Source organism: Dendropsophus ebraccatus, chromosome 5, assembly GCF_027789765.1.
Source record: "Dendropsophus ebraccatus isolate aDenEbr1 chromosome 5, aDenEbr1.pat, whole genome shotgun sequence".
NCBI lineage: Eukaryota > Metazoa > Chordata > Amphibia > Anura > Hylidae > Dendropsophus > Dendropsophus ebraccatus.
The window spans coordinates 119,776,687-119,788,713 of record NC_091458.1 but is presented as its reverse complement, the minus strand read 5'-3'; the positions used below and the strand labels follow the sequence as shown (position 1 = coordinate 119,788,713).

Genomic DNA, 12,027 nt, shown 5'->3' with positions numbered 1-12,027 from the left:
CACTAGCAATTGCTATGTGCCGGCTATTTGAAATTGGCGCCGCCGGGAACGGAGGGAGAGAGAGCGCGGAGGAGGTGACAGGTGGGAGCAGGGGGCGGCACACAGAGAACACGGCCGGCGCTCAGATAGCCGCCGTCCGTGTTCTCTGCTCTATACTTTGTTAAACTGCGCTATAATGCTAATTAACATAAAGTTTCGATACCAGGAAATCCTGGTATCGAACCGTTTTTTTGCCCGAAATATCGATAGTAGTATCGATATTTCGGTGCATCGTGCATCCCTACCCAGGATATGTTTTTAATGTTGGAGATGAAGATCCCACCTCTGGGTACTGCACCTGTATGGGGGAACGGGTTCTCTGAGCCATCATCACCTGGCAGAATGAATGCATAGGTGGCTGCACATGTACTCTACTCTCCATCCTGTAGGAATTCAATGAGTGACTGACAGGTGGAAGGGGTGGAGAAAGCCATAAAGGGAATGTAATAGGCCTGCCTAAAAAGAAAAAGTCTAGGTTAAAACTGTGGTGGTTTGAAATGTGTTTTAGTTGTTGTATTCCAGAGAATTGGTGCGACCGGAGCAAAGTCTTGGAGATGAGAATTAGAAGTTTGAATTACGGAGGATTTCAATGTTGAATCGTTAGAACAGGGATGGGGAACCTTCAGCCCTCCAGCTGTTGCAAAACTACAATTCCCATCATGCCTGGACAGCCAAAGCTTTAGCTTTGACTGTCCAGGCATGATTGGAATTGTAGTTTTGCAACACCTAGAGGACCAAAGGTTCCCCATCCCTGCGTTAAAAGAAGGTAGAGACCATGTGGGATTGTAAGAAGGTGCAGCACTGTGTGGGTCCCAGTAAGGATTTTGTAATAAATGAATTTAATGGGTAACCAGTGCAGTGATGGGCACGGGGTAGGCTGGAGAGGAAGATGACCCTGACTGCTGCATCTAGAAGGTACTGGAGAGGAGAGAGCTTAGAGAAGGAAAGGCTGATTAGTAAGGAGTTGGAGATGTCAAGATAAGAATGAATATGAGCAAAAATGAGATTTAGTTGTTTCAGCTCTAAGGACCGGACTGGACAGATTTTGGAGATGTTTTTGGGGTGCGGGTGACGAGCGTGTGAGTGACTGGATATAGGGTGTAAAAGAAAAATTATGATCAAAATACTTGCCTGATCATTGTGCACACAGTTTAATTTTTTGATTATTTCTAAGTATAATTTTTATTTGTTTTGATTAGATCACAGATCTTCTTGATGTCGTTCTTGACAGCTTTATTAAAACCAGTGCAACAGGTGGACTGGGATCCATTAAAGCTGAGGTTATGGCAGATACAGCGGTTGCTCTAGCATCTGGCAATGTCAAACTGGTTTCAAGCAAGGTTCGTCTGTAGCCAATGTTGTTCACAACAGATGTATTACTGTAGTTGATGTGTACAAAAAATAACAGTCGTGTTTTGTTTCCAGGTCATTGGGAGGATGTGTAAAATAATAGACAAGACCTGCCTTTCTCCCACCCCTACGCTGGAGCAACATCTCATGTGGGATGATATTGCCATACTTGCCCGATACATGCTTATGCTGTCCTTTAACAACTCCTTGGATGTGGCTGCCCATCTTCCCTACCTCTTCCATGTTGTCACGTTATTGGTTGCAACAGGTCCTCTTTCTCTTCGAGCTTCCACCCATGGACTTGTAATCAATATTATCCACTCTTTGTGCACCTGCTCGCAGCTCCATTTCAGTGGTATGGACATTTATTATTGCTATTGTAATTTTACAGACAGGTTTATTCTAAATGGTTAAAGGGGTACCGACCAGCCCGTCCCTCCTAGTGAATATTCATTCCATGATCTCCAGTGATATCAGGGTGGATGGGTGCACTAAGGAAAGTAGTCCCACCCTGAGTGCACTAAATGGCCTTATGATCGTATCAAATAAAGTACAAGTTTCCCAAAACTGTACTGAGGATCAAAGTAAGAAAATTTCCTTCATCCTCAGCTTCCCATGCGTTATAGGGACAGCAGGTTGGAGACTTTTAGCCTGCTGTTAGTTTCTTTTTAATCTCTTGGGGAAGGGTAAATCTAGTCATGGACATTATGCAGCAGGGCCAATTCTAGGTTTTCTGCTGCCTGAGGCGAGACCTGAAATGCCGCCCCATCACCCCCCCTTACTGAAATAAGCTTGCGTGTGCAGAAAACATGCAACTTTATAATAAGTGGATAATACACAATCCAGCTGCACCATACATCACCCTGGTCAAGCACTACCTTCCATTGTTTGGGTGGACAAGACAGAAAAAGTTTTAAAGTTTCCAATTCCGCTAATGTATAAACAATTCTTCAATCTTTATTGCATCTCCAAAAATAAATGCCCCTGACTAAAGCCGATGCATTGTGGCTACTCCTGGTGATCTTATTCATGGTCATACTACCATTACACCTTGTACTCCATATAAAGGGGTAGTGATCGCCAGGGCTAGCATATAACAATACCTGCAAAGTGTCTGCAGTCCTGACTTCCTTGCATTCTATGGCTGTCCAGCTATCCTTTTGAAGGTCATGTGGTCAATGAAGTCAGTGGTGTGTAGCAGATATTATAATTTATGGCCACCCTATAAAATATGCCGCCCCTACAAAGCTGCCACCTGAGCAATAAACTCATTTGGCTTAATGGCAGAATTGGCCATGGTCCGCAAGATTGGACTAACATCTAATGTGTCCGGTGGCCTCATGACTAGTCTCCGACATCTGCTGGGTCAGGCTTGTTGGGTTTCAACTGTGCAATCTTTTTTTTTTTTAGTAATATAAGCAGCCACCAGAGGTGCCTGGCAGTGTCTTTCTCCCCTCCTAAAATACATGGACTTTCAGCTAAGCTAAGCATGCGTATGAGGGGTATTAGAGCAGATAGCTATCAGTCCAGTTTTTACTCCGTTCACCCTGGGGTAAAACTGACTTGTTATATATGTTCCTTAAGTTGTTATGATTACAACGATATGTAACATGTATAACTTTTATTTGATTTGATGGCTTGTAAAAAATTAAAACCTTTTAAAGAAAATATATGTTCCTTAAAATCGCTCCATTCCCAGGCTTATAGCTCTTTTATCCTTTGGTCTATGGGTCTGTGTGAGGTGTCATTTTTTGCGCCATGATGTGATCTTTCTATCGGTACCTTGATTGCGCATATACGACTTTTTGATCGCTTTTTATTACAATTATTCTGGATTTGATGCGACCAAAAATGCGCAATTTTGCACTTTGGGATTTTTTTGCGCTGATGCCGTTTACCGTGTGAGATCAGGAATGTGATTAATTAATAGTTCAGGCGATTACGCATGCGGCGATAGCAAACATGTTTGTTTATTTATTTTTATTTATAAAATGGGGAAAAGGGGGTGATTCAGACTTTTATTAGGGGAGGGGATTTTGTGTTATTAAAAATACATTTTTCTTTTACTTTACACATATACTAGAAGCCCCCCTGGGGGACTTCTAGTATATGCACTCTGATCTCTCATAGAGACCCATGCAGTATAGTTATACTGCATGAATCCATGAGATCAGTGTTCTATTGCTTTTGGCTGCTGCAGCCAAAAGCAATAGAATGCCGAGCCGGGATCAGCGCCATTACGGCGCAGACCCTGGCCTGGGATGGATGCGGGGATCGCGCCCCCCCCCAATCGCACTGCGAGGGGGCGATCCCCCCACTAGACCACCAGGGATGGATATGAGCAAGTATTTAGAAGCAGCTGTCAACTTTGACAGCTGCTTCTAAGTACTTAATTAGCGGGCACGGCGATCGGACCATGCCCGCTAATAGCCGCGATCCCGGGCTACATGCGGCACCCGGGATCGCGGCAGTTCAGAGACCCCCCTCTGAACTCCCATAGCGGCACGAGGATGTTCAGTAACGTCCTGGTGCAGCTATGGGTTAATATAACCTACAGGCTAAACAGTGTTTGTTGTACATATCGAGTACTCCATATCTTTGAGTGGAAGTTTCTTTTGAATATCTATCTTTGTTATGGCATCTCTGCTTATAGCGCAAAGTCTTGTCCTGGTGGGCGGCGTGGATAAATAGCGTTTTATGTATGCCATGCCAAGCTTGTTTGTTTTTCTGCCCTCAGAGGAGACAAAGCAAGTCCTGCGGCTCAGTCTGACTGAATTCTCTCTGCCCAAATTCTATCTGCTATTCGGAATAAGTAAAGTCAAGTCTGCAGCTGTTATAGCATTCCGATCCAGCTATCGGGACCGATCTTTTTCGCCAGGTTCTTACGAGAGGGAGACATTTGCTCTCACATCGTTGGAAACTGTTACAGAAGCCCTTTTAGAAATTATGGAGGTATAACAATACAGTGATTTTCTATGTTTTCATGGAACTATTTAATTGAATGTAAGAAAGCCGCATGCTCTTGATTTTAGAGAGACTAGATTAACATCTGCTTTGGATGCTGCATAATGATGGAAACCGTGGTTGCCAATATTATATTTTATTTTTTGCCATACAGTGGATCCAGCAATATTTTGGATCTGCTTTTGTGAGTAAGCAAAGCAATTTTGGGGGGGATGTTTTGGTTTGTACCTAGCCTAAACCAAAAGAGGTTGTCCAGAAATAATAAATTAAAGGGGTTGGCCACTTTATAGCTCAATAGCTCAGTGTACAGTATTAGTAACTGTATTCGCAGTACTTGCTGACAGCAGCTCCCTGTGTACCTCATAGAGCTAAAATCAGACTTCTTTCAGGCTGTGCTGCCCTACTCTGTGACCATGCCCTGCTCCCCAGTTTCCAACACTGAGCCTGTATATGCTTATGGTGGACAGGGCATGGTCTCATGCTCCTCCATGTCGGCCATCTTATGGACAGACCGACCACAGATCAGGGCAGCACAGGCTAGAGGATGAGAAGTCTGATTTTAGCTTTTTAAGTTACACAGGGAGCTTATGTCAGTAAGGGATATGAAGTACACTTACTAATACTATACACTGAACAATCTTACTATAAAGTGGCCAACCCCTTTAAGTTTACATTTTTTCCAGAAACTGCACCTCTCTTGTGTGACCTTTCTGTTATTGCAGCTCAAGTCTATTCACTTGATTGGTGATGAGCTGCAATTCCAGACATGGCCTAGGGATAAGATCAGTGCTGTTACTAAGGATAAAAGCTCAGATTCTTTTTATAATTCCAGAATCAGGACCTGTCATAAGGTTTATGTGTGAGAACCAGGTGGCTTACCTGACTGCTGCTGCTGCCTTGTCTCCAGCAGTTTTTTCTCCTTTATAGACTTCCCCCTATAAGGTTACTTTGTGCAGTATTCTGCAGATTATATTAATTGCATGAAGCTAATTCCATTCTATAATTGTGTGCTGGCTCTAATATCTGTTTGATTTTTTTAGGCCTGCATGCGAGATATCCCAAATTGCAAGTGGTTGGACCAGTGGACTGAGCTTGCTCAAAAGTAAGTTACAGAGGCACTGTGGTATGCATAGTTGAAACTTTTTGTGCCAGTCTTGTATTTTTTTTTTTTTTTTTTTTTTTTTTACATCTGTTCTATCTGTACAGGTTTGCATTCCAGTATAATCCATCACTTCAGCCTCGGGCGCTTGTTGTGTTTGGGTGTATCAGCAAACGTGTTTCACATGGACAAATCAAACAGATCATTCGTATCCTGAGCAAAGTAAGTGATCTTACCTGGGGTGTCGGCTATATGTGTTAAGTGTTTTAAATATGAAGAGACATAGAGGACGCCACATCCTGTTTGTTTCTCTAAAGCTTTTCTTGATATGGATTTGACTCATAAGTAGGCTAAGTATTACTGTTGTATCATAAATTTTTCACGTCAGAAGTTTTGATCGGTACAGGTCTGAGTGTTCAGACCGACCAATCATAAGGACGAGCAGGGAGAGGACCACGCTGCCGTGTGGTCCAATCCCCGCTCTGTCAGTGAAAACAGTCAGGCTCATAGACTTACGTTATGAGTCCAACTGATGGCTTGACACAGAGCCAGGAGAGTAGTGTGCTGCGCACAGACTACTTTTGGTTCATTCTCATGATCAGTATGGGTCTGAATATTCCGACCTGGACCGATCAAAACTTTTGACATGTCTTCCTGACGTGTAAAATGTTTTTGAAACAACAGTGACACTTTAATACTTTACCTTTACAACAGCTCCCCATATGTATATGCATACCTCTGTTTCAGATTACAGGCTTGTCACAAAATAGTGGAAAACACTACAACACATAGAGAGAGAGTTATTGTGCATCTAGAAAATATTACTACTGTTCATCACATACTGATAGAACAGTTTGTGCTTTCTCTGCATGGTCTATAGTCATTGACTGTTGCTTCTGTGATGTAGAGCCTTTCTAGTAATTTATCTAATTTATGGTTCCTCAAATACATGACATATTTGTTTACATTAAAATAAAATTTCCTAGCATTTTAAAGTATGTTAGTGCTATATAGGACCCACACAGCTCTTATAGGGGGGCCCCAAGTTTCTTGATTGAAGGGAGCAGCAACCACATGGGCGTACTACCACTCCATTTACGATTGGACTCATGAAGACAACAATGTGCAGTGGTCAGCTGTCAGTCCCATAGACTCTGAATAGAGCAATAGCGCTCACAGGACTTGGGACCCCTGTTCCTCCTAATCAGTGGGGACCCAGTTGTTGGACCCCCAGCAAAACCTAGAAGAGCTTACAATCTGTCAGCTTCATGTAACTTGTGGTTGTAACCGCACAGACTTATTTGGGAAATATGCAAACTTTGGTTGTTCTCTGTATTTTTTTTATTTAAAATGTTATTGTTTTAGGGGCTCGAAAGCTGCTTAAAAGGTCCTGATAATTACAATAGCCAAGTTTTAATAGAAGCCACTGTGATAGCACTAACCAAACTGCAGCCGCTTCTTAACAAGGTAAGCCTTATTCTGACTAGTTTCCTGCCATAGGAACTTAAAAGCAGTCGCAGTATTATCACCGTTTAGCTTTACAGGAGTACTTTTACTTTTATTTACATTTGATCAAATTTGTAAAATGTAAACTTCTATGCTTTTTCTATTCAACCATGTCCATTCCTGCATAGGAAAATAATACAGAACATTTTTTTATCGCTATATAAATATATACTTAAAGGGGTTTTTGGGTGTTCTTTTATTTTTTTATGCAATGGGAAATAATGCTTTAAAAATAAAATGGTCATTTTCAGCTGCCCAAATCCCACCCACTGCTGTTTTGACATCTTCCAGGCCAGTAAAGGAGGGGGAGGGGGGGGAGGTCACCACTGCGGCCACTGATTGGCTGAGCAGGCAGGCATTTTTTGCACAAATTAAATGTCATCTCCAGTGGTGACTGGGAGGCGTCAGAATGTGCTCCCATTGCATTTAGAAAAAAAAAACTCTGATGCTCATGATTCCCTTTAAGCTATTATGGTAAAATGTCATAATTTTTGGCAGTGTTATGTACTAACTAAATACTGAAAATGAAAGCGCTCACAAAGATGAGATTTTCCAATTGTTCCTATAGTTAGTCTCATAATGTATCTATAATTTAGGTATGTTCTGTGTTATATGGCAAATCCAGTTATCAGAAGAAGTCACAAATGAATTGGTATTTTCCATCTATAAGTATAGAGTTCCAGTAGAGGCCTTTAAATCTTCACACATTTCAATAAATATATCTTTATAATGGGACTAGTATAAGGCTGGAATCCACTGTTGTAAATTCCCCTTTGTCATGGGGGATTTTGGTACTGACTTGTTCCTGTTATCCTAGGATTCCCCTATGCACAAAGCCCTCTTTTGGGTGGCTATGGCAGTACTACAACTGGATGAAGTTAATTTGTATTCAGCGGGTACAGCTCTTCTAGAACAAAACTTGCACACGTTAGACAGTCTTCGAGTATTTAATGACAAGGTAAGTGAAGCTCTATTGTCATGTGCATGTTGTGTACAGTTGCACTGGGGACTGGTTAGGAGGCCTTACAATGCTTTATTTTTAGAAAATGTCAGTGCCCGCTAACAGTACTCTCAATTTCTTTATCATTTAATTACTTATTCTGGCTATACTCACCTCTGCATTATAACATACTGTTGGGTTTCTTAAAGAGAACTTAGTCGAATGAATAAGCGTTCAGTCAAGTTCTCTGCCTAAAAACTAATAATATATTGAATAGGACTGTATTTCCCCCGACTCCCCTAAATATGTATCATGAGATCAGCCAGATGCTCATAGGTAGAGAAGGTGAGGGTTTTACAATGTTAGATGAGTTAATACCCAGCTGATGTGTGGAAACAGTCAGACTGCCCTAAAATACATGAGAATTATCTAATGTATATGGTTATCTTAACCTTGGACCATGTTATTACAATGTTGGTTTTAATGCTCTGTTACATGTAATAACACCCTATTACACGTAATGTAGTAGGACATGTAGATGCTGATCATGTGAGCGACGGTCTGCTGCTCTTGGCTTCATGCAATAGGAGCTGCAGCAGCAGACCTCTACTGACTTCAATGGGCAGGCTGGAAGATCTAAGGATCGTCCGAGCGGCCCCTCCTGCTCCTACCTGCCTGTGCGTGTAATAGCACAGGCAGCGAGTGGTGAACAAGGGGGAAGCGAGTGCTGACCTTAAAGGTTCCTGCTTTCTTCTTCCTGATTATCGTGCTGTGTAGTATAGCCTTTAGAGAGTACGTGTTTGCCTGTTCTCTAAGATGCCCACTGCCATCCTTTCCTGTAGAAATTTTGTTTGTCTGCATTATGTCATTAGAAAGTACAGTTGATCTCACAAAAAACAAACCCTCATATGTTATAAGTTGTGCCTTTTAGAAAGCAAGGAGGAAAATATTAAAATTGTCCCACTCTTGAAAGAGTTAAAGATACTTGTCATTTGGAGGTAAGGGAAGTAGACAACTGCCTACTAAAAATAACTGGAAATGTAATTTTCTCTTCCAGAGTCCAGAAGAGGTCTTTATGGAAATCCGTAATCCTCTAGAGGAATGGCATTGTAAACAGATGGACCATTTTGTTGGCCTCAACTTCAACTCTAACTTTAACTTTGCACTAGTTGGGCACTTGCTAAAAGGTAAAGACCCCACACAGTCAACAGCCTGAGTCCAAAAAAAGCTAAAGTCCAAAATTATTGACTTTTGATCACAGCAATGGAATAAAAAGTGATCAGAAAGTCAAATATGGGCAAACCAACACAAACTACAGTGTATGGCTCACACCGCCCTGCGGATGGGAACGTGTAGTTATAGGGGCACTTTTATTTACCTTAATTTTTTTAAAGTCGTAAAATAATATAAAAGCTCCGTAAATTGTGTATTATCATAATCCTGCTTTCCAGAAAAACAACTTAAGAAAAAAAAAAAAACCTCAAATGGGTCTGTAGATCAAAAAGTAAAAGTTGTGGTGAGGAGGGAAAAATGAAAATGCAAATGATATTTATTCAGGATGCTTGTAGCAGTTGGGAAGTAGTAACTTTATTAATCTGAACAGTTAAAGGGTTATTCCACCCAAGAGCTGAAAAAAATGAAATGTTCCCAAATCTAGCTGGTCTTACTCACCAAGTCCCCGTGAGTATTAGCCCCCCTCCCATCTTTCTAGCTTCTGATGTTCCAGAGTTACAAGTTTTTCTAAAAACTACATTTCCCAGTATCTCAGAGCCAACTGCCAAATATCTGCCCCATCTTATAGTATCTGCCCATCGCTGGCTCAATCACTGTAAACAGAATAGCTATCTACATAGATACATTAGAGAGAGAGAGAGAGATGAAACAACTGTTTCCTTTCCCCTATACTGCTCAGGAGGCTGTCACTGTTCTGTTTCCCCACTCCTTGGCCAGGCGCTCACTGATTGGTGTGAGGTCAGTGGTGGGCAGGGTTACAGATGAGGTGTTACAGCTTGCCTGGCAATTGAAGAGAAAGATCATGTGAATTTGGTCTCAGGGAGGGGGAGGACAGAGAAAGGGAGACAGAGTGGACTAGACAGTCAGGATTTTCTGCAGTTTCAGAATGTGAGTCAGGATGTGCTGCAAACGGACCAATTCATGTAATAGAAACCTATTACAAATAAGCTTAGATTATGGGCAGGAATTACACAGGGTTAATTTTTTTTAAGTGAAGTGCCCGTTTAATTCTACACCATCTAATTCTCTCTGTAAACTGTAAGCTTGTAACTAAGCATCAAACATGGTCATTCCACATGGAAAGATGTGTATGGAATCCATATATCAGAAATATATATGTATAGAAATGTTTAATATTTGCATTCCATAGGTTATCGACATCCTTCTCCTACTACTGTGGCAAGGACAGTACGAATCCTTCATACTCTACTTGCACTTGTGAACAAACACAGGAATTGTGATAAGTTTGAAGTAAATACCCAGAGTGTTGCTTATTTAGCAGGTAGGATTTTTATTTTAATTTTTTTTACTGTGTATTTAGATATTTTCTCAAACAGTACTTCTGGGGAGACTATGTCCATACATATACTAAGTGTATGAATCATTTGAGTCATTGGCTTTATTGGAATACAGCAAATGTTCTTTTTAATGTTGTTTGCTAGTTTGCTCACCATTAGGTTACTAAAGTATATTTAGTTATATCTATATTCAACCCTTTGTGTGCAGATTCTTAAGGCACAGGAAATTAGTACTACTAATTGCTAGAATGAAGTAGACACTGCAATGTACTGAGTCCCTTCAGCTTACCTTGCACATTTTTTGTCTAAGTTGGGCTAATAGCACCACCAGTCAGGTCAGTCAGACCCAAATAAGTGGCATTCAGTGGGATCATTATCATCAAACGTTTCCTTATTAAATGTTTATGTTCTAATGATATACTCTTGGTTGTTTTTAGCATTGCTTACAGTGTCAGAAGAGGTGAGGAGTCGCTGCAGTTTGAAACACAGAAAATCACTGTTGCTAACAGATGTTTCAATGGAAAATGTTCCTATGGATACATATCCAATGCACCACAGTGACCCCACCTGCAGGTCATTGTCCCATTTATATATTTTTTTGTTTGCCGTCGGTACTGCAACTGCAAAGTAAGGTTATTAGTATTTTCCACAGGGAATGTATCAATAGAAATTTAGTTATTAAAATGTTTAGATTTTACGATTTTATTTTCCATACCCATATCTGTAGAAGCAGAAATCCTGTCCTATTGCAGCTTTTTGCACTAGGGCCCAGATTTATCACAGGATGTAAAATATAGACTGGTGTAAACTGCCCACAGCAACCAATCACAGCTCAGCTTTCATTTTGCCAAAGTTGAGCAGTGATTGGTTGCTGTGGGCAGTTCACACCAATGTATGTTCTACACCCTTTGATCAATCTGGGCCCATGTCTTGCAGTAAAAACCTTTTACATGTACCAGTTATCGGGTGAATGAGGAACTTTCGATATTCGGCCTGTGTAAAAGTGCCATCAGTCAGCTGACAAATGAGAATAACATCAGCCAACCAGTGCTAGACTTGTTGTGCTTCGCCCCCACCTGCTCAATGCAAGCTACAGGGGAGGCAGGAGTGGTAAGAGGGTGAACAGTATGGGACACTGAATTTGGGAGATGGGGGGAGGTATGAAATCATGGGGTGCTGAATTAATTCCGTTTTCTTTTAATATAAAAATACAATTGCTAACACTCCAGCCAAAAAAGGCTGCAACGTTAGGTTAGTGGATGGATACATAAAGGTAAGCAGTGCCCTTACAGTTTCCATAGTTGTGATCATTAACCCCTTGAAGACCGAGCCCATTGATGCACAGATGTCTGGATCAAACTAATGCAATGTTCCTCCCTGCCTTCTAAGAACCATAGCGCTTTTATTTTTTCACCTACAGGGCTGGTTGAGGTGTAATTTTTTTGCGCCATGATTTCTAGTTTTTATTAATATCAGATTGGTGTAACAGAAAAATTTAGATTGCTTTTTATAAATTTTTTTCTGATTTTAGAATTTGGAAAAAAATAAAAAAAAATCAGAAATCCAGTTACGTTTTCTTCCGTTTACGCAGTTCACCG

The 12,027-nt window shown here is 41.0% G+C and overlaps 1 protein-coding gene across 7 annotated transcripts in view; it reads left to right on the top strand.

Annotated features, from left to right (window-relative positions):
• NF1 (neurofibromin 1) overlaps positions 1 to 12,027 on the top strand; it is a 144,501-nt gene that overhangs the window by 111,664 nt on the left and 20,810 nt on the right. For all 7 annotated transcript variants that reach the window (XM_069971123.1, XM_069971120.1, XM_069971119.1 and 4 more), the window contains 10 exons: positions 1,239 to 1,379; positions 1,465 to 1,744; positions 4,127 to 4,341; positions 5,394 to 5,455; positions 5,560 to 5,674; positions 6,818 to 6,919; positions 7,776 to 7,916; positions 8,956 to 9,085; positions 10,282 to 10,413; positions 10,867 to 11,002. In XM_069971123.1, the coding sequence (XP_069827224.1) occupies positions 1,239 to 1,379; positions 1,465 to 1,744; positions 4,127 to 4,341; positions 5,394 to 5,455; positions 5,560 to 5,674; positions 6,818 to 6,919; positions 7,776 to 7,916; positions 8,956 to 9,085; positions 10,282 to 10,413; positions 10,867 to 11,002 (1,454 nt within the window). The remainder of the gene's footprint in view (positions 1 to 1,238; positions 1,380 to 1,464; positions 1,745 to 4,126; positions 4,342 to 5,393; positions 5,456 to 5,559; positions 5,675 to 6,817; positions 6,920 to 7,775; positions 7,917 to 8,955; positions 9,086 to 10,281; positions 10,414 to 10,866; positions 11,003 to 12,027) is intronic.